This window comes from Triticum urartu, chromosome 7, assembly GCF_003073215.2.
Source record: "Triticum urartu cultivar G1812 chromosome 7, Tu2.1, whole genome shotgun sequence".
In the NCBI taxonomy this organism is placed as follows: domain Eukaryota; kingdom Viridiplantae; phylum Streptophyta; class Magnoliopsida; order Poales; family Poaceae; genus Triticum; species Triticum urartu.
This window is the reverse complement of record NC_053028.1, coordinates 18,930,024-18,950,195: the sequence shown is the minus strand read 5'-3', so window position 1 is coordinate 18,950,195 and position 20,172 is coordinate 18,930,024. Positions and strand designations below refer to the sequence as shown.

Genomic DNA, 20,172 nt, shown 5'->3' with positions numbered 1-20,172 from the left:
ATGCAGCCAGGCCAGGTTGCCGGCTCATGCCGAGCTCCACCGCGCCAGGGAGAGAGACGGCCCTGCCTCCGCCCGCACCTACCGGACTTTTCCCAGCGGCACAGACCGGCGACGGTGAGGGCTAGGTGGGGAGGAAGAGGCCTAGTAGCCGCCGGCGGTGGGAGCAGCCCCTCAGTCGCTCGCGGGACTTATAGAATTCATGCACCAGCCAATGACGTGGGCAGCGGAAGCGAGGGCAGGCTGCAATTATCTATTGCGTTTACTGAGTTTTAAAGCCTAAATCTCTTGGTTGTAAGTTTATGCACCTAACCAATTCACCCATCAGTCCGAATTGATGGAGGGAGGCGGGTAACATATTTCAACAAACCCCCCCCCCCCCCCCCCCCCCTCCCCCCCTCACGTCTAGGCTATTTTAGTCCTTAGACGTGGGATCGATGTAGGCCCTAGAATTGTTTTATTTAATACTGTGTTGGCAGGGTCTTGAACTCAAGACTTCTTGGCTTGGCTCGGATACCATATTGAATTCATGCACCAGCCAACTCATCCAAAAGTTCAAACTATGAAAGAGGGTCGGACATTATACTGCAACAAAACTAACACTCAAAAGTATATATTTGAGTGCTTAGCTGTCAAAATTTCATATTTTTTCACATCACAACAGGCTTAGCTGTCAAAAGTTTATTCAAGTATAGATTATTAGTGGGGAAGCGGCCTAAAGCATGCGATCCGCTTTAGTTGGCTAGTCTTGAGGCGCCAGCTAAGACCAAACTCAGCGATCATGTGGGTTACCTGTGTGGTAGCAAGAAAACAGCACTGCAACCTTGAATTTCTTGCGGCACCCAGTCCTTTGTTCTCAACATCCACCTATTGTGAGCTCAACTTTGTAAGTGTCTTCGGCAAAGAAAAGGAAAAGGTGTTCTCTGAGGAACCAGCCAGAGCCGGAGATGGCGGAGACGGTGGTAAGCATGGCGAGGTCCATGCTGGGAGGCGCTATCAGCAAGGCCGCCTCTGCTGCGGCCGCCGAGCTGAGCTTGGTGATGGGTGTGCAGAAGGATATCTGGTATGTACGCATGCATCCATTTACATGCTAACTCTTTCAAGTTGTTACATAGATCAACTTACTAATACCAAATCTAGGAATTTTATAGGTTTTTTCAGGCATGTTTCAGATCTCATTCCCATTGTTTGATATTTTCCGTTATTCATGGATGCGGCAAATTTTCTCATGCATTCTCGCGCGCATGCCACCAGCTTGATAATGACAATAGTAGTTGTTCTGAATCTCAATTGAATTTTCTTGACAGGTTCATCAAAGATGAGCTAAAGACGATGCAGGCATTCTTGGCAGCCGCTGAAGCAACGAAGAACAAAGACATGCTGCTGAAGGTGTGGGCAGAGCAAGTAAGGGACCTTTCCTACAATATAGAAGATTGCCTTGATGAATTTATGGTTCATGTGAGGAGCCAAAGCCTGATGAAACGGCTGATGAAGCTCAAAGATCGTCGTCGGATTGCTATCCAAATTCGCAACCTGAAAACAAGAGTTGAAGAAGTGAGCAGCAGGAATGCACGCTACAACTTGATCAGGACAGAGGCCTCAATGACCAGTGACAAGGAGGTTTCTTACATAGAAGATGTACGTAATCATTCAGCAGGCAACACTGATGAAGCGGAACTTGTGGGCTTTACCAAGCCTAGGGAGGAGTTGATTAAGCTGATGGATGTCAACACTAGAGATGGTGATGCCAAAGTTATATCTGTTGTTGGCATGGGTGGTTTAGGCAAGACTATTCTTGCAAGAAAAACTTATGAAAGTAAGGAAGATATTGTGAAGAATTTTTCTTGCTGTGCATGGATCACAGTTTCACAGTCATTTTTCAAGATAGAAATGCTCAAGGATATGATCAGGCAACTTCTGGGTGGAGATTCACTGAAGAACTTGTTGAAAGAACTTGAAGGGAAGGTGGTGCAAGTAAAGGACCTCGCCGAGTACCTCAATCAAGAGATTAAGGATAAGAGGTACCTTATTATTCTTGATGACTTGTGGACCATAGATGCATGGAGGTGGATTAAAGATATTGTTTTTCCTAGTAGAAACAAGAAAGGTAGTCGGATAATAGTAACAACACGTGATGTTGGCTTAGCAAAGGAATGTACTCTTGAATCCCTTATCTACCACCTTAAAACCTTAGAGGTAGTTGAGGCCACAAATTTGCTACTAAAAAAGAGTAGGAAAGTATCTGAAGAAATGGAAAAAGTTGAAAACTTCAAGAGCATAGTTGAAAAACTAGTTAAAAAGTGTGGTTGTTTACCACTGGCCATACTCACAATTGGAGGGATCCTTGCCACTAAAAAGATAGTAGAGTGGGAGCAATTCTATAGCCAACTCCCGTCTGAGCTTGAGAGTAACCCAAGCCTTGAAACAATGAAGATGATGGTTACTTTGAGTTACAACCACTTGCCATCTCATCTTAAGCCATGTTTCTTATACCTAAGCATCTTTCCCGAGGATTCAGAAATCCAGATGAGGCGTCTAGTAGAAAGATGGATTGCCGAGGGGCTGATTAGAGGTGGGACTGGGGTGAACATTGAGGATGTGGCAAAAGGTTACTTTAATGAGTTAATCAACCGTAGCATGCTTCAACCATCAAGGGTGAACATTGAAGGAGTTGTGAAGAGCTGTCGAGTCCATGATATCGTGCGTGATGTCATGATCTCAGTTTCTAGAGATGAAAATTTCGTGTACGTGGCAGGAAATAATGTAACTGGTGCTATGGAGGAGACCTTCCGACATGTAGCGTACCATGGTAGCATGTGCCAAAATATACACATGGATTGGAGCCACGCCCGGTCAGTAACTGTGTTTGGTGAGAGATCATTGGGGCCATCACCTTTGGTTTGTTCTCCTGAAATGAAAATGCTCCGGGTCTTGGATCTAGAGAATGCCCAGTTTCAAGTCACACAAAAGGATATCAGCAACATAGGATTGTTGCGCCACTTGAAGTATGTGAATTTTTCTCACCCTCAAGGATATTCACATATTTATAACCTTCCTAGATCCATAGGAAAATTGCAAGGCTTGCGTACTTTGAACATAGGAGACAGTTATATCACAGAACTGCCAACTGAGATTAGTAAACTCCAGAGTATACACAGTCTCCGTTGTACCAGAAAGAGATCCTATAAATGGTTTGTCCTGGGTAAACCCAGGGAATGCTTGCTGAACACATTATGTTTGCCCATGCCGTTCACACCTTTGTTTGATTCTAGTGAGCGTGCTGAGGCAGTTGCAGAGCTACACATGGCCTGGTCTAGCCGTTGGTCCGAGTCAAGGGCTGTGAGGGTGTCAAAAGGAATCGGCAAATTGAAAGAGCTGCAAATACTAGAGGTTGTGGACATCGGCCGAACTAGTTGCAAAGCAATTAAAGAGCTAGGTGAGCTTGTGCAGCTGAAAAAACTGAGCGTGGTAATAGAAGGGGGCACCAATAAGCAGAAATGCAAGGTACTCGGTGATGCTATTCAGAAGCTCCATTGCCTCCGCTCCCTTGAAGTGAATGGTTCACTAGAGTGGCTGCATGATATTTCCTCTCCTCCTCCCCTGTTGAGGTGTCTGGACTTGTCTGGATGCCCTGGAGAGATTCCTGGCTGGCTTGGCAATCTGATACATTTGGTCAAGCCTCACTTATCCAGGACTGTAATAAAGAAAGAAGGTAAAATCATGGAAATACCAGGGTCACTTCCCAACCTCATGCAGCTTGGTCTTGGATTCAACTCTTATATTGGGGAGAAGTTGGCGTTCAAAACGGGAGCATTCCAAAATCTCAAGAAACTTGATATTTGGAGTCTGATGCAACTGAGAGAGTTGATATTCGAGGAGGGCACCTCACCCCAGCTGGGAAAGATAGAAATCAGTGACTGCCGGATAGAATCTGGGATTAATGGTATCGAGCACCTTGCATGTCTCAAGGAGATTTGGCTTCGTTGCAATTGCAAGGTGGCCAGTCTTGGTATGTTGCAACGTCAAGTGGACACACACCCCAACCATCCCGTGCTGCTACTGGAGCAAGATCGGAGCGTCCACGACCTGGGTGACATTGTCCAAGGATCCACTATTGTAGTAGATGTGGATGAAGCAACGGAGGGGGAGGAATCATCATCTCTCCATCCCGAGCATACAGCTGCAGGGGAGACCTCCTCCTCGCAGGTGGTGGTCGGAACGACGGGGAGCAATAGGTGAGTAGTTGTTTTCTCTTCCGTCCATTAGCAGTACCAGATAAGTATGAACTGAACTGATGATGTCCCTTAATTTGATGTTGTTGTTGTAGCCAAGACCCTGACATGAGGGAGGCCGAAGGCTCTGCTTTGGTGGAAGACGATTTCTGGTCCTGCAATTCTGACGACATCGTCTAGGTGGACGCATTGCTAGTTCCGTTTTGGTTTATTCTGACCCATTGCTAGTTCCGTTTTGGTTTCTGACGATGTTTATCTCTATCTAATAAGAGGTGTTGATCGTTTCCCCATTGCCCTCGTTTCCATTCCCGCTGCTGCTTCCGATTGCTGCCGCCGTAGAGTCAAAGTGCCTCTGAAACGTGAACCATGAAGTGTTCTTGCAGATAACTGGTCAGTTATTTATTCGTAGTTATCATGTTACGTGTTCGTCATAAATTTGCAATTTTTCATGTTGTTTTCAAGTTGCGAACACATAATACATTTGCCGAGGAAATAAAACTAACGCATGCTCTGTAAATGCATTTCAGCTGGGGAGAAGACGTTGAAAGTGCAATGGACTGCACCCCACAAGATGCTGCTACAGATGAAGATGCACATACGTACTGTTAAGCTGCAATTGGCCATCACGTTCAGCTATCTAGGTTCTCTCTGCTGGCTGGCGGCCTCTAATATGGTGCAAGGTGCAGCTGAGAGGTATCCTGACATTTCCAAGCTCCGATGGAAGATGAGTGCATTGATCTTGGGGCTTTAGTGTAACGAAGTGGAGAAGCAAGCTGCGATGCCATTCTGATATCTCAGCAGGAGTTTAAAGTTGCAATTGTAATTTTGAGATCTCAGATGGAGAACACCGTGGAATGGGCTGGAAGACCTGCAATTCTGAATACAGACTTGCTCTGTTTTCTAGTGCGTACTCTGTTTTCCTAGAGATGGTTTATTACTCTCCATTTGTTGCTGCCACAATGTCTGTGCTTGGTTGTAATAAACAAATAATGATGATTGCATCTGTGGTTATCCATTTTTCACCAAATTTGAGTTGATGAAACAATACACCTGCTGCAAAATTAACTCTGCGATTTTCATCCATTTTGCTTTGCAAATTACAGTTTGCCATCAAAAAGGCCTCGCGGCGGTATCCAACATCCATAGTTATTTTTGAATGAGTAGTGTTTTCGAGCTATAGTTAGTGACCATGTTTGCACACTGTTGGCAGTTTCATAGACTGCCCGGAGTCTGCAGGATAAACTGAGCAGGCAGCAGGCTGACTGCTACAGACCGCGTGTTGGTGGCTTTCCGAGGCAATCACCGGGCTCATTTATGCGTCCCTCAAAATTTATCGTCATCAGTATGCCAACAGTATGAACTTAAAGCAGCAACCATCAAAATGCTTGAGAATTTTTCGGAACCACTCTTATGCAGAGATTTGATGGTTCAGACTTGTGAAGAAACTCAGCAGCTACAAGTCCACTTCATCGCTAAACGAAAAAGTGGGAACTTCCTGCAGCAGGATAGCTGCACCATCAACATGAGCAATACCGACCGAGCACTTAGATTAGACTGTGTTGAGTTGTAAGGCAGGGCAGCTGCTGCGTGCTCCACTGACTGACTAAGCTTGGATTGAGCAACAGGAGAGACGGGGTAGACCGTAAGAGTGGGTGAGCGGGCAGACCTCATGCGCCAGCGGCTTTCCGAGGCCATGGACGCACGCCCTATTTCGTAGTCGTCGTTGATTGTGTCTGCTCGACGGTGAGGAGGCGGAGTCCGACCTGGTTTTTCTGAATACACAAATATTTTTTAAATGCATTGACATTTTTCTATTTCATGATTACATATATTTTTAAATTCGTTAAAATATTTTAAAATCCTTTAAAATAAAATTCATGAACATTTTACAAAAATATGTTGTTAATTCACGAATATTTTTACAATAATTTGCCATTATGTAATATTTAAAAAAAATCACATATGCATGTATAAATAAGTATCCTTACGATGCAACACATGACGAACTATAGGGGTCGCCGGATGACCAAGGCGCGCATGCCAGTGCGTAGGCGACACACGAACACCACTGAACGCCTGAGGAGAAGACTGCATGGATGATGTGGTCGGTACATCAAGTGCGTACAAGGCATGGCGAAGACGACCGCTAAGCAGAACGGCCCTCGTGTCCCGGTCCTTGATAAAGAAACGAAAAGGGTGAAACTCAGCAAGGACATTATTATCATGTGTAAGTTGAGGAATAGACAACAAACTACGCGTAGCAGAGGGAACACGAAGGACATTAGAAAGATGTAGTGTGTGAAAATTGTGTGCAAGGAGAGAAGCCTGACCAACATGGGAGATGCGCATACCTGCTCCGCTGGCGGTGTGCACCTGATCATGACCACGGTATGGCTCCTGAGTGGAGAGCTTGCCCATCTCGCCGGTGAGGTGGTTGGTAGCGCCGGTATCCATATACGATGATGGATCAATGGAGTAGGACGGAGTGCGACCATGATCATGAGTAGTCACGGCGGCGGCAGCCTGCTTGTCGTTTCCTTTGCCATTGTTGCCAAGGCCCAGGAAATCTTGCTTGTAGCGACGATGACAGCGAGATGCAATGTGGCGCTCCAGACCACACAGCTGGCAAGCCTACGGGGCAACGCAGGAGGAGCAGCAAGCAACCGGCCGGTTGCCACCCGTGATGGATGGCGCATTGCCACGCGGGGCTGGATGCGAAGATGGTGCCTGCTTGCCCCCTGAAGATGAAGACCGCTGAGGTTTGCCGCGAGTGGCGGCGTTGGCGGAGACGAAGCCCGGTGAGACACGGCGGGCCTTGATGCGTTGTTCACGGCCAAGGAGGCCGGCATACAACTCACGAGGTGGAAGTGGATCATCACGGCCATGAACGTTCTCAACAAGATTGTCATAATCATCGTCAAGCCCGTTAAGAACGAAAGTGGTGAACTCCTCATCCTGCAGAGACTGGCCAACCGAGGCCAATGTGTCGGCGAGACCCCGCATCTTGTTGAAGTAGCCCATGATGCTGAGGTCACCAAGTTTGGTCTCGCCAAGCTCGGTGCGTATAGAGTGAGCACGCGCCTGAGACTGCGAGGCGAAGCTGGTGTGAAGTGCCGCCCACGCCTCCCGGGATGTAGCAGCGAAGATGACCAGCGACGAGACGCTCGGGATGAGCGAGGACTGGATGGCAGAGAGAATGGCCTGATCCTGGGCCACCCATGTATGATACGCTGGGTGATGGGCGGGTGGACACGGGATTGATCCGTCAACATAGCCCTCCAGATAGCGACTGCGCAGAAGAGGCAACACCTGGGCACGCCAGGACAGGTAGTTGTCCGGCGTGAGCTTCACCGGCAGCAGATGCGAGAAGTAAAACGGTGATGACGCCATGACCTGAGCAGCATGAGCGTGCATCGAGGGCGCGTAGGGACCCGTCGACGGGGCTGTCTCGAGATTTGAAACACCCGCCGAGTAGACGCCAGGGGCACCGGGAACGAGGGCGTCGGCGCCGTAGTGCACTGCGGCCCCGTAGGATGGCTGCGGCGGTGCAGCCACGAACCCAGACGACGCGGAGTAGGGTTGGTGCGGCGACGGCGCGTAGGTTTGCGGCGGCTGCACCAGGAGGTTCTGCTGCGGGGGCGGCGCGGAGTAGATCGGCGCCGACGGTGGCTGGTGGTGATGCGATGGAAGGGCCGCATAGTGTTGGTGATGATGCGGCGGCGCGTAGGGCATGACCGGCCAGGAAGACTGCGGTGGCTGGAGGGAGCCTTGGGCCGCCGGCGGCGCACCGTAGACGGCAGGGGCGACGCCACCGGGCATCGGCGCGACAGCGCCGTAGGGCGGCTGCACCGCAGCGCCATGAGACGGCAACGCAGCAACCTCAGCAGGGGAGTCGGCCGATGGATTGGATCCGATCGGGGACTCGGTCGACGGCAGGGCCCCATAGGTCGATGCAAGGGGCCGAGACGAGAGAAACGGCGACATAGGGGCTAGGGCCGGCGCGGCGGCAGCAGTGGCGATGGAGTTCGGCGCACCGGCGGCGACGACGGCGGGAGCAGCGGAGGGTCCAATACAATGTTACAACATTAATACACAGACTACGTATATATACAGTCTAGGAGGGTCCAGGCGGTGTCGGCGTACATCTGGAAGACCCTAGCCGCCGTGGTTTGGGCGGCTGACACGCGCTGCCGCATGGGCTGGTGGGTGGACGGGCGGCGTCGACTCACGGCGCGAGAGCACCGCGCCCTCGCGACGACCACCTATGTGGGCAACGCGTCCATCTTCCTACTGGGAGAGGACGGCGTGGAGGATATCCAGCGGAAGCCTCTGCCGGAGGTGGCGTCCATGGTGCGCGAACTGATCGATGCGCCGGGGTACGGCGACCACTTCCAGGAGGTGGTTGACTGGGTGGAGCAGCACAAGTCCGGCGCAACCTACATGGACGCGTCCAACATCGGGCTGGGCTGCCCCACGGTGGCTGTGACGGCAATGACCTCGTTCCCCATGGACACGGACTTGGGCTTCGGCCACGCGGCAATGGCGATGTCGACAACGCGCGGCAGGGGGCTATGCTCAGGGTTTGTACAGATGGCCGCTATGCCTCGAGGCGGCGGGGCCTGGATAATCAGTGCAAGCGTGTGGCCAAAGCTCGCCGCTGCGCTGGACTCCGATGAGCTACGCATTTTTGTGCCAGTCACACCCAAGCATCTTGGTCTGAAGCTCAACGAAGCAATTGTGAAGGAGAACGGCAGCCCGCGTAGCCGGTTCTAAGAGCATCTCCAACAGCCGCGCTATGCGCCGCGCGCAAAAAACCTGTTTGCCGCGCGCGCTTCGGCTGGTTTGGCGCGCCCGCCTGCGCTGGCTCCAACAGCCGCGCTATAATGCAGCGCGTGCGCGCCGCTCCAGCAGAGCGCAAAAATACAGCGCGCGCGCGCCGCACAAACCACATATATATAGCAAAAATGATCAAACAAACAAAATAAATCAACGATAAATAGTTCAATTTCGTTATCATTTACAACTCAAACAAATAGTTTATCAATTAGTACAACAAATGCAATAAACACAACAAATAGTGCGTTGTCGTCCATGAACAATACAATGTCGAATGCAGATATCATCATGCTCTTTGTCCTCCATGCCATGCCCACCACTCTTCAATCAAATCATTCTGAAGTTCATTGTGCATTGATTGACGCCGAATGGCATGATAGCAGGCAATAAAACGGGCTACCCTTTCAGCCATCCGTCGCACTCGCACGAAATTTCCCAAGAGTTCATACTGTGAGTAGTCTAAATCTTGGCCACGCTCATTTTCAATGATCATGTTGTGCATGATCACACAAGCGTGCATGATGTACCAAAGCATTTTTTGATCCCAAAATCTAGCCGGTCCTCTCACAATAGCAAATTGGGCTTGCAAAATCCCAAATGCTCTCTCCACATCTTTTCTAGCTGCCGCCTGAGCATTGTGGAAGTCAAGATATTTCTTACCTTCCGGCTTTTTCAACGGCTTCACGAAGGTTTGCCACTTTGGATAGATGCCATCCGCTAGATAATAGCCATAGTTGTACGTACGGCCATTTGCTACAAACTGCACCGGTGGCAACTCACCGTTTGCAATCTTATTCATAAGTGGTGACCGGTTGACAACATTGATGTCATTCAGAGATCCAGGCATTCCAAAGAATGCATGCCAAATCCAAGTCTCCTGATCGGCCACCGCTTCAAGGATTATAGTGGAACCCTTTTTTTGGCCGTGGAATTGCCCATGCCATGCCTTTGGACAATTCTTCCAACTCCAATGCATGCAATCTATTGAGCCAAGCATGCCAGGAAATCCGCGAGCTTTGTTCATCGCCAATAGCCTTGCGGCGTCTTCAGCATTGGGAGCTCTCAAATACTCCTCGCCAAACACTTGCACAATTCCCACTGCAAAGCGCTTGACACACATGATGGCTTGGCTCTCACCCATAGCCAAGTGATCATCAACAAGATCAGCCGGTATACCGTATGCCAACATACGCAAAGCGGCTGTCACCTTCTGAAAGGTGCTATGCCCGAGCTCTCCAGCGGCATTCCTCCTTTGCTGAAAAAAACGGTCATGGCTCGCTAGTTTCTCTGCAATGCGCCTGAACAACTCGGTGCTCATCCTAAACCGGCGACGAAAATACGACTCGGGGTATATGAGATTCTCCGCAAAATAATGACTGATCAATCTGTTGTGGGCATCGATCCTGTCCCTCCAAATTTTCTGCCGACCCATAACCGAACCACCGTGCTTCGGTTTTTTTTATATGCATAGCTAGGATCATTGCAAGATCCTCCTCCTCTTCCATATCAAATTCTTCTTCGGAAGAATCATACGACGAACTCATCTACAATGTTCAATACTATACTATAAAAACTACAATTCAAAACATGCATCAAATTCATGAAGTTTGAGCAATACATACCTTGTAGGCGTTTTGTCAAACACCTTGCGGGCGCGGCACGGCAGCGAGCGCTCAGGCGCTGTTCCTCGGACGACGGAGGCGCGCGGTGGCCGGCGGGACTAGGAGGGGAAGGGGCGGAAGCGCGGGCGCGCGGGGATAGGCCGGGGAAGCCTGAACGGTCGCCGGGGGCGCGGGCGGCGGCGGCGGCGCGACCGGACGGGGGGTGGAAGTGGGAGAGGATGTGCGGGCGCGAGCGCTGGAGTGTGCCGCGCGCTGCAGCTGGCGCCCCAAATACACCGCGCGGCTAAGCATTTTTGTCCGCGCGCCCAACCCGTTATAGCGCGCGCGCCGTTTTTGCGCGCCCGCTGGAGCGACCCGCCGCATTGCGCGCGCGCAAAAACGGCCTATTTTGCGGCGCGGCGCTAGTTTAGCGCGGCTGTTGGAGATGCTCTAATGGGCGAGAGGGCAGAGGGTGGTTTCCGTTGTTAGTGCTCCGAAGACATTCTGTGTTCTCAATCAGGCTGGTGGCGATCTCTTGTGACATCTCAATCTAAAGTTGGGTTAGCGAGTTGTTGTTGTTGCGTGAGATATGATTGTTGTTGTTGTTGTTGTTGTTCGTGTGCTTAGTTTGGTAGTTTGAGGCATTTGGTCAAGATTTGTCTAGTGGGTAGCAAACTGAAGGTAGGTAAAACCATGAAATTACTAGGACGATTCGTAAACTCATGCTCCTTCGTTTTCGTAGCAATGATTATGTTAGAGAGCAGCTAGTTTTCAAAGAGGGAGCATTCTAAATCTTAGAGAAGTTGGTTTTTATTGCGGTATTGGACTGAGGGAGGTGAGATTTAAGATTGGCACCTTGCCCCACATGAAAAAGATAAAATTTCCCCGCTCCCCCGCTCCTAGGGTTTCCCCGCCGCCGCCACTGGCACCCCCGCGCGGAGCTGCCATCGCAGTGGCCGGAGCCCGCCGGAGCCGCCAGCCCCTTCCACCTCCCGTTCCCCTTCTCCTCCCCCCACCCCCTCCACGCCCTCGTACCCCCGCGCCGCCTCCCCCAGCGAGGCGGCCGGGGGCCCTTCCTCCGCGCGCCCCTCCCTCCTCTTGCCGCCATCAGCGTCCGCCGCCGGCCCTCGGCCGCATGATGCTAGCGGCGGTGGGCTTGCCCTTCCCCGCGCGCGGTCCTCCCCTGCTCGGGCGGTGATGGCCGGCGGCGGTGCGCCTCGGCCGGTGGCGGTCCGGCGTCCTGGTGTGGAGGCTGGCGGTGCTCGCCGTGGTGGTGCCGCCTCTTGGCGGCGGGGTGGTCCGGTGGTGCTGGCCGGCCGGTGGCGCATCCCCGGCCTAGATCTGGGCCAGTAGGGTCCCTTCTGGGTCCTTGCGGGTCGGCTCCAGCGCGACCGCGACGCTCTCTGTATGGGGAGGCAGGGGAGCAGCTTGGACTGGGACAGCGACGCCGACGGCGTGCCAGCTGCTGCGCGGAGGCGGGAGCTGTTCGGGCCTTTGAGGGCCCGGCCGGGCCTGTGGGGCTACGGGCCCGGTAGCCTCCTGCCATGGCGTTCGGTCGGCTACCGTCATGGACGGTGGAGGTGGGGCCCTTCCGTATGCCAACGGTGCTGTTGCCCTAGTCCCGTCTCCTCTTCTTCGTTGTGCAGACCATCTTCGCGGTGCCGTGGTGAGACAGCGTGGGAAGCTTCATGTCCGTGTTGGCGCAGGGTGGTGGTCGGTCTGGTGGAGAGCCCCGGAGTGCCTGAGGTAGAGGCTGGGATCGGGAGAAATCTCTGTTGGCTTGGCCAACACCGACGCGGTGCCGCCTGAGGGTGCCGCCGGACCTTCCTGGAGGGCGTTGGGGCTACCCCTCCTCTCTCCTCACCGTGTACAAGGGGAAACCCTTGGCAGCAGCATCGTCATCGCCGCGTCCCTTCTTGGAGGTGTTGTTGGGTACCGGCACTTCGGAGCCTCGGAGCTTGGTGGGCAATCTCCGGTGGACGCAGCGGTCACGAGGCTTCGTCGTTTTTGTCGATCCACCGTTATTGGCATTTGTATCTTTTCCTTTTTCTCTTTCCTTTCTTTTGGGCGTGTTTGTGTTGCTTCCGCCCCAGCCCCTATCGTTGGTTGTATCGGATGGTTGCTTTGTAATACAAAGCGGGGGGAAACCCTTTTTCTTATAAAGATAAAATTTGGCATTTCCAGGTTGGATTCATGGATTATTGATGTCAAACACCTTAAAAAGCTCAACAAGATTACACTTGGTTTCGGTGGTAAAGTTGCAAGGCTTGGTGTGCTTCAAGGTGTGAGGTGGATGAGCACCCCAACTATCTTGTCCTGCGACTCAACATGGGCATGGATGCTCAGATTGGTTCCTACATATTCTAAGATCTTTATCGGTCAAACCACATAATGATGTCTACTATACAATCTTCTTCTTGTAGACGTTGTTGGGCCTCCAAGTGCAGAGGTTTGTAAGACAGTAGCAAATTTCCCTCAAGTGGATGACCTAAGGTTTATCAATCCGTGGGAGGTGTAGGATGAAGATGGTCTCTCTCAAACAACCCTGCAACCAAATAACAAAGAGTCTCTTGTGTCCCCAACACATCCAATATAATGGTAAATTGTATAGGTGCACTAGTTCGGCGAAGATATGGTGATACAAGTGCAATATGGATGGTAGATAAAGGTTTTTGCAATTTGAAAATATAAAAACAGCAAGGTAACAAGCGATAAAAGTGAGCGTAAACGGTATTGCAATGCTAGGAAACAAGGCCTAGGGTTTATACTTTCACTAGTGCAAGTTCTCTCAACAATAATAACATAATTGGATCATATAACTATCCCTCAACATGCAACAAAGAGTCACTCCAAAGTCACTAATAGCGGAGAACAAACGAAGAGATTATTGTAGGGTATGAAACCACCTCAAAGTTATTCTTTCTGATCGATCTATTCAAGAGTCCATAGTAAAATAACACGAAGCTATTCTTTCCGTTCAATCTATCCTAGAGTTCATACTAGAATAACACCTTAAGACACAAATCAACCAAAACCTAATGTCACCTAGATACTCCAATGTCAGCTCAAGTATCCGTGGGTATGATTATACGATATGCATCACACAATCTCAGATTCATCTATTCAACCAACACAAAGAACTTCAAAGAGTGCCCCAAAGTTTCTACCAGAGAGTCAAAACGAAAATGTGTGCCAACCCCTATGCATAAATTCACAAGGTCACTGAACCTGTAAGTTGATCATCAAAACATACATCAAGTAGATCACGTGAATATCCCATTGTCACCACAGATAAGCACATGCAAGACATACATCAAGTGCTCTCAAATCCTTAAAGACTCAATCCGATAAGATAACTTCAAAGGGAAAACTCAATCTATTACAAGAGAGTAGAGGGAGAGAAACATCATAAGATCCAACTATAATAGCAAAGCTCGCGGTACATCAAGATCGTACCACCTCAAGAACACGAGAGAGAGAGAGAGATCAAACACATAGCTACTGGTACATACCCTCAACCCCGAGGGTGGACTACTCCCTCCTCGTCATCGAGAGCGCCGGGATGATGAAGATGGCCACCGGTGATGGGATCCCCCTCCGGCAGGGTGCCGGAACAGGGTCCCGATTGGTTTTTGTGGCTACAGAGGCTTGCGGTGGCGGAACTCCCGATCTATTGTGTTCCCCGATGTTTTTAGGGTATATAGACATATATAGGCGAAAGAAGTCGGTCAGGGGAGCCACGAGGGTGGGGGCGCGCCCAGGGGGTAGGGCGCGCCTCCCTGCCTCGTGGCTTCCTCGAAGCTTCCCTGACGTCTACTCCAAGTCTCCTGGATTGCTTACGTTCCAAAAATAACTCTCCCGAAGGTTTCATTCCGTTTGGACTTCGTTTGATATTCCTTTTCTTCGAAACACTGAAATATGCAAGAAAACATCAATTTGTGTTGGGCCTCCGGTTAATAGGTTAGTCTCAAAAATAATATATAAGTGTTTAGTAAAGCCCATAAACATCCAAAACAGATAATATAATAGCATGAATACTTCATAAATTATAGATATGTTGGAGACGTATCACATAACAGCATACGTTGTTCCCTTTGTCATTGGTATGTTACTTGCCCGAGATTCGATCGTCGCTATCTCAATACCTAGCTCAATCTCGTTACCGGCAAGTCTCTTTACTCGTTTCGTAGTGCATCATCCCTTAACTAACTCATTAGTCACATTACTTGCAAGGCTTATAGTGATGTGCATTACCGAGAGGGCCCAGAGATACCTCTCCGACAATCGGAGTGACAAATCCTATTCTCGATCTATTCCAACTCAGCGAACACCATCGGAAACACTTGTAGAGCACCTTTATAATCACTCAGTTATGTTGTGATATTTGGTAGCACACAAAGTGTTCCTCCGGTATTCGGGAGTTGCATAATCTCATAGTCATAGGAACATGTATAAGTCATAGAGAAAGCAATAGCAGTAAACTAAACGATCAATTGCTAAGCTAAAGAAATGGGTCAAGTCAATCACGTCATTCTCCTAATGATGTGATCCCATTAATCAAATGACAACTCATGTCTATGGCTAGGAAACTCAACTATCTTCGATCAAAGAGCTAGTCAAGTAGAGGCATACTAGTGACACTATGTTTGTCTATGTATTCACACATGTATTACGTTTCCAGTTAATACAATTCTAGCATGAATAATAAACATTTATCATGATATGAGGAAATAAATAATAACTTTATTATTGCCTCTAGGACATATTTCCTTCACTTAAGTCATGTTTTTTGTACTTAAGCATATTTCTTGAGGATTTTGAAATCAAAAGGAGGCGTCTAGTAGAAAGATGGATAGCCGAGGGGTTTGTCATCGCTAGGGATGGTGTGAGTGTCGAGGATGTTGGGTATAGTTACTTCAGTGAACTAATCAATAGAAGCATGATTCAAGCGTCAAGTGTGAACATTGAGGGAATTGTGAAGAGCTGTCATGTCTAGAGAAGAAAATTTTGCATGCTCGACATGGGACAAACTAACCGGCATAGTAGGGGAGAGTTTTCGTCATGTAACATATCAAGGTAGTGGTTGCCCAGATAAAAACATGGATTGGCACCATGTTCAATCATTGACTGTGTTTGGTGAGAGACCCATGAAGCTGGCACATCCACTTTGTTCGCCTGATTTTAGGATGCTTAGAACATTGGATCTACATGATGCCCAGTTTCAAATCACACGAAAAGACATCAACACTATAGGGTCATTACGTCATTTGAAGTATCTCAATGTCAGGTTTTCTCATGGAGGTTTTTCAAATATTACAAGCTCCCAAGACCAATAGTGAAACTACAAGGGTTGCAGACCTTGGACATAAGATGTTGTCATGTCGCATCATTGCCGACTGAGATCCCTGAACTACAAAGCCTTCGTAGCCTTCGATGTAGCAAACTAAGTACAACCGGTTTAGTTTTAGCTTACCCTTCAATGTTATTCTTGTCAGCACTTTGCATACCTATTTGGCTCATTTCTTTAATTAGTCATGATTATGAATCAGAGCTTAGCCTGGACTTTCAGATGGCCTGCACTGGTCATTTGACAAGCTCTCACACCTCACGGTGTGAGGGTGCCCAGAGGGATCAGTAACCTAAAGGAGTTAGAGATAATAAAGGTTGTGCACATTGAGCGAACTAGTAGGAAAGTAGTTAAAGAGCTCGGAGAGCTTATAAAGCAAAGAAAGTTAGGTGTCGCACTAGGGCCGTGCAAGCAGAAGTGCAGGATACTATCTGCATCCATTGTGAAGCTCCCTTCCCTCCGCTCTCTTCATATTTATGCGAATGCAAAAACTTATCGGGAAGGTAGTGTATCACTCAAGTGGTTGCATTCTATTTTCTCCCTCCCCCCTTTTCTGAGGACCCTGAATTTGTGTGGTGTTCTTGAAGAGATACCTGACGGTTTTGGGGGTCTGGTACATTTGGTGAAGATAAACTTACAGTTGAGTGAACTGGCAGAAGGAGATACAAGCTTGAAAATACTAGGCACCCTCCCCAAGCTCATGCTCCTTCATCTTGGTTGGCAATCTTATGTTGGAGAAAAACTTGTTTTCAGAGAGGAAACATTCCTAAATCTCAGGAAACTTTTCATGTCCAGCCTGAAACAGCTAAGAGAGTTGATATCATGGTTTTCAATTTCAGTTTCAACAAAATTTCAGCACCAACTGAAATCACTGAAATTCAGTGAAATTCAATTATTTCAGTTTGCATTTCAGCCAAAAGGCCGAAATATTCATTTGAATTTAATTAAATATTTGAAATTTTCAAAAAGTATTTTGAAAAATATTTGATTTCCTGTGTACTACTGAATTTGCTGAAATATTTTGACCGAAACGTAATATTTCAGTGTCTACTGAAATTAATGAAATTCAGTGAATTTCAGTGAAATCTCACTGAAAGTGAAAACCATGGTTGATATTCAGGGAGGGCACCGCACCCCAGTTGGAGAAGATAGAAATCAGAAAGTGCTGGTTGGGATCGGGGATTACTGGTATCAAACACCTTCCAAGAATCAAGGAGATTTGGATTAGTTGGGCTGCTAGAGTAGCGAGGCTTGGTGTGTTGGAGGGAGAAGTCAACACACACCCAAACCATCCCGTGCTACGGCTTCACAAGGACCAAAGCTACCATGACCTGGGTCAGTATATGGTCGAACAAGGATTCGGTCTACAAGTGCAAGCAAGGGGGGAGTCATCTGTTCAGGGGAGAGATGCCGCCATGCCGATGACGAGTGACAGGTCAGCTACTAATTTGTCTTTTGTTCAATCAGTAGGCTACCTATATATATAGCTACTAGCTGAGATGTACATTATACACATATTTGATTCATCTCTGTTTTTTTTGTCTCTTACAGCGAAGATGATCTGCGCTGATTGCCTCCATCATTCGCTTGTCCATCCAAATTGGGTGCATATATGCTGGCATCGGAGGCTCGCACTCAGGTCTCTAGTTAATTGGACTTGACACACCATGCTTCTCGAGCTAAATCCACTGCATATCCAAAGATGCAGCCTGCAGGGAGCTTCTCATCCATCCTGTGCTGCCAAGGGGTACTGAATAATGTCTTATCAAGCCAAGTTGAAAGCCTGGGGTTTCTTTCTGATCCAGGAGGGAGTACACAACTTCACATGCTCTACACTCGACAGTCCGCCTCCAAAGCGTGGTAGCTGGTCAGTTAAGCAAGTAACAACTCTTTTTCTTTCTTTGTAGTTAGTATCATGCTACATTGTTCAGCGTGATTTCTCATGTTGTTTTATGCCTGAACACAAAACAGATTTGCTGATAAAATGAAGTTATGGATGCTCTGTATATGTATTGCAGTCGGGGAGGAAAATGCAATGGACCATACAACACAAGATACCACTACCAATTAAGCTGCATTGTTTTAATGCAATTGGCCATTGTGTTCAACTTCCAAGTTCTCCACTGGTGGACTCTGCCGCAAAGTGAAGCTAAGTTACAACATGATGTTCCTACACTGCGAATGTCAGAGGAGTCGTCCCACCATGCTGATAGGTCAGCTGCTAATGTCTCTTTTGTTCATGCAGTAGGTAGTAGCTATACACACATTTCAATTCATCTCTCCTTTTGTTGTCTCTTACAGCAAAGATGACATTGGCTGCATCCTGCAGGTGAATGTTATTTCTTTATATCCAAGGTTTTCTGCTTTGATTTTGCTTTCAGCTTTTTATTTATTCTGATACTGTACAAAAATAAAAACATCGCACTTTGTTTTTGAAAACTAAACCACAACGTCTCAAAACCGGAGCAGTTCTTTATCATACCAGTTTGCTGTCTTAGACTCTCAACATCCATTACCAATAGGGCTCCTCTTGTTTTCTATGATTTGAATTGAAGCATCCCTTTGTTGCCATGCTTTATAGGAAATTAGAATTTCGCAAATCTGGGATAAGCTGGAGCGTGGCGTGATCAAACTCATGATGCAATTAATGCGACTTATGGCGGCACACTACCTGATTTTCTGCCGAAGGTATAACCCTACTGGAGGAATGTTCTGAAGTGTGGACTGTGATCACCTGACAACTGGTCAGTTCATAACTTCACCTGAAGTGTGGACTGTGATCACCTGATAACTGGCACCGTTTTCAGTTTGCGAGCGTGCATTTGCTGATGAAATGTACTAATTAATGCTCTGTATTTGATCTCAGATGGGGAGAAGACGTGGAAAATGCATAGGACTAGGCCACACAAGATGCTGCTACTAATGAAGCTGCATATATGTACGTTCAGCCCTCCAAGTTCCCTGCTGGTTGGTGGCCTCTGTGAATGGAAGAACTGGCCCAGATGAAAATCTGCAATTTTGAATACCAACTTACTTTGTCTTCTAGTACTCTGTTTTCCAGAGATGGTTCGTTCCTCTTTGTTTGTTGCTGCCACTAGGCTTGTGCTTGTTTGTAATCAAAGAACAAGGATTGCATACGTAGTTATTCAAGTCCCGCAAATCTAAGAATCTGTTTGAATTCTCTCCACTCCGGAGTGGCAGCGAACCTTTTGACTCCGTGGGGTCGGCGGTGTGGAGTTGAGCATTCCTGTAGTACAAAATCAACCTGATGAGAATACATACTTGCTCTGTTTCTAGTACTCTCTTTTCTTGAAGATGATTAAATGCTCTCAAATTCTTGCTGCCACTACGTCTGTGCTTATTTCTAAACGAAGAATGATGATTGCATCTGCTGTCATCCGTTTTCCGCAAAATTTGAGTTTGATGAAATAATGTGCCGGCTATATATGCCATTACAGTTTCAATTCTCATCGGTTTGCTTTCCAATTACAGTTTGTCAGCAAAAGGACACGCGGTGGCATACCAAACCCATAGTTTTATTTTGGGAGCAGTATTTTCCACCTGTAATTTGTCACCATATTTTCCGATTTCAATTGCGATAGTTTCCGGACACCTTGATGTTTTTAGGCATCTTGTCGGTGCAGAGGCTAGGTGTAATTGATATCAACTTAATATTAATATATTTTCCTTAAAAAAAAGGAACCTGCAGCTGCAGGCTAAATTGAGGAATCAGCAGGCCGACTAAGACAAAGACCAGGAGAATTCCGAACATCAGGAGACTGATCGCCGCTTGCCTCCCCAGCCTCATCACTGGACACCATGCGCATCTCGCCGGCAGCCATGGTCGACGGTGGAGGCCGCATGCCTTGGTCCTTCACACGCTTCTTCGCCGAACGCAGCCACCCCGCCGCCATGGATGGGGTCGCCGGACCGGCGCACTTCCAAGTTGGGGAGAGGTTTTGGGGACCAGCTGCTTTTTTATTGTTCCTCTGGGAGGCGTCTGGAGCCGTTCGATCGGATACAACGGCTGGCGCTGGAGCAGAGACGCGGTCAGGACTTCCGGAGCTAAACAGGCCAACTCTGACAATGGACAACGGCCGAGGTAGTCCTGGCCCAAAAAATAATGTTTTGTTTTTCGGTTTTTCTCTGGTGGGCTATG

The 20,172-nt window shown here is 48.3% G+C and overlaps 1 protein-coding gene and 1 pseudogene across 3 annotated transcripts; both read left to right on the top strand.

The window, feature by feature from the left end:
• The first annotated feature begins 738 nt into the window (after positions 1-738).
• LOC125525127 (disease resistance protein RPM1-like) lies at positions 739-5,242 on the top strand. Of its 3 annotated transcripts, none has more exons than XM_048690153.1 (5): positions 739-1,060; positions 1,305-4,232; positions 4,330-4,409; positions 4,500-4,619; positions 4,757-5,241. In XM_048690153.1, the coding sequence occupies exons 1-3, from the start codon at positions 945-947 to the stop codon at positions 4,334-4,336; spliced, it is 3,051 nt and encodes a 1,016-aa protein (XP_048546110.1). In that variant the 5' UTR covers positions 739-944; the 3' UTR covers positions 4,337-4,409; positions 4,500-4,619; positions 4,757-5,241. The 3 variants fall into 3 exon arrangements, with proteins under 3 accessions (XP_048546110.1, XP_048546108.1, XP_048546109.1); XM_048690151.1 differs by having other exon boundaries at positions 4,325-4,409; XM_048690152.1 differs by having other exon boundaries at positions 4,330-4,619; positions 4,757-5,242.
• A 6,831-nt stretch (positions 5,243-12,073) lies between these two features.
• LOC125518167 lies at positions 12,074-17,583 on the top strand (annotated as a pseudogene).
• Positions 17,584-20,172: the final 2,589 nt, after the last annotated feature.

Coding starts and splice junctions, on each gene's coding strand:
- LOC125525127 (XM_048690151.1), top strand. CDS start 945: ATGGCGGAGACGGTGGTAAGCATGGCGAGGTCCATGCTGGGAGGCGCT. Junction 1,061..1,304: donor GGTGTGCAGAAGGATATCTG/GTATGTACGCAT, acceptor TTTTCTTGACAG/GTTCATCAAAGATGAGCTAA. Junction 4,233..4,324: donor GGAACGACGGGGAGCAATAG/GTGAGTAGTTGT, acceptor TTGTTGTTGTAG/CCAAGACCCTGACATGAGGG.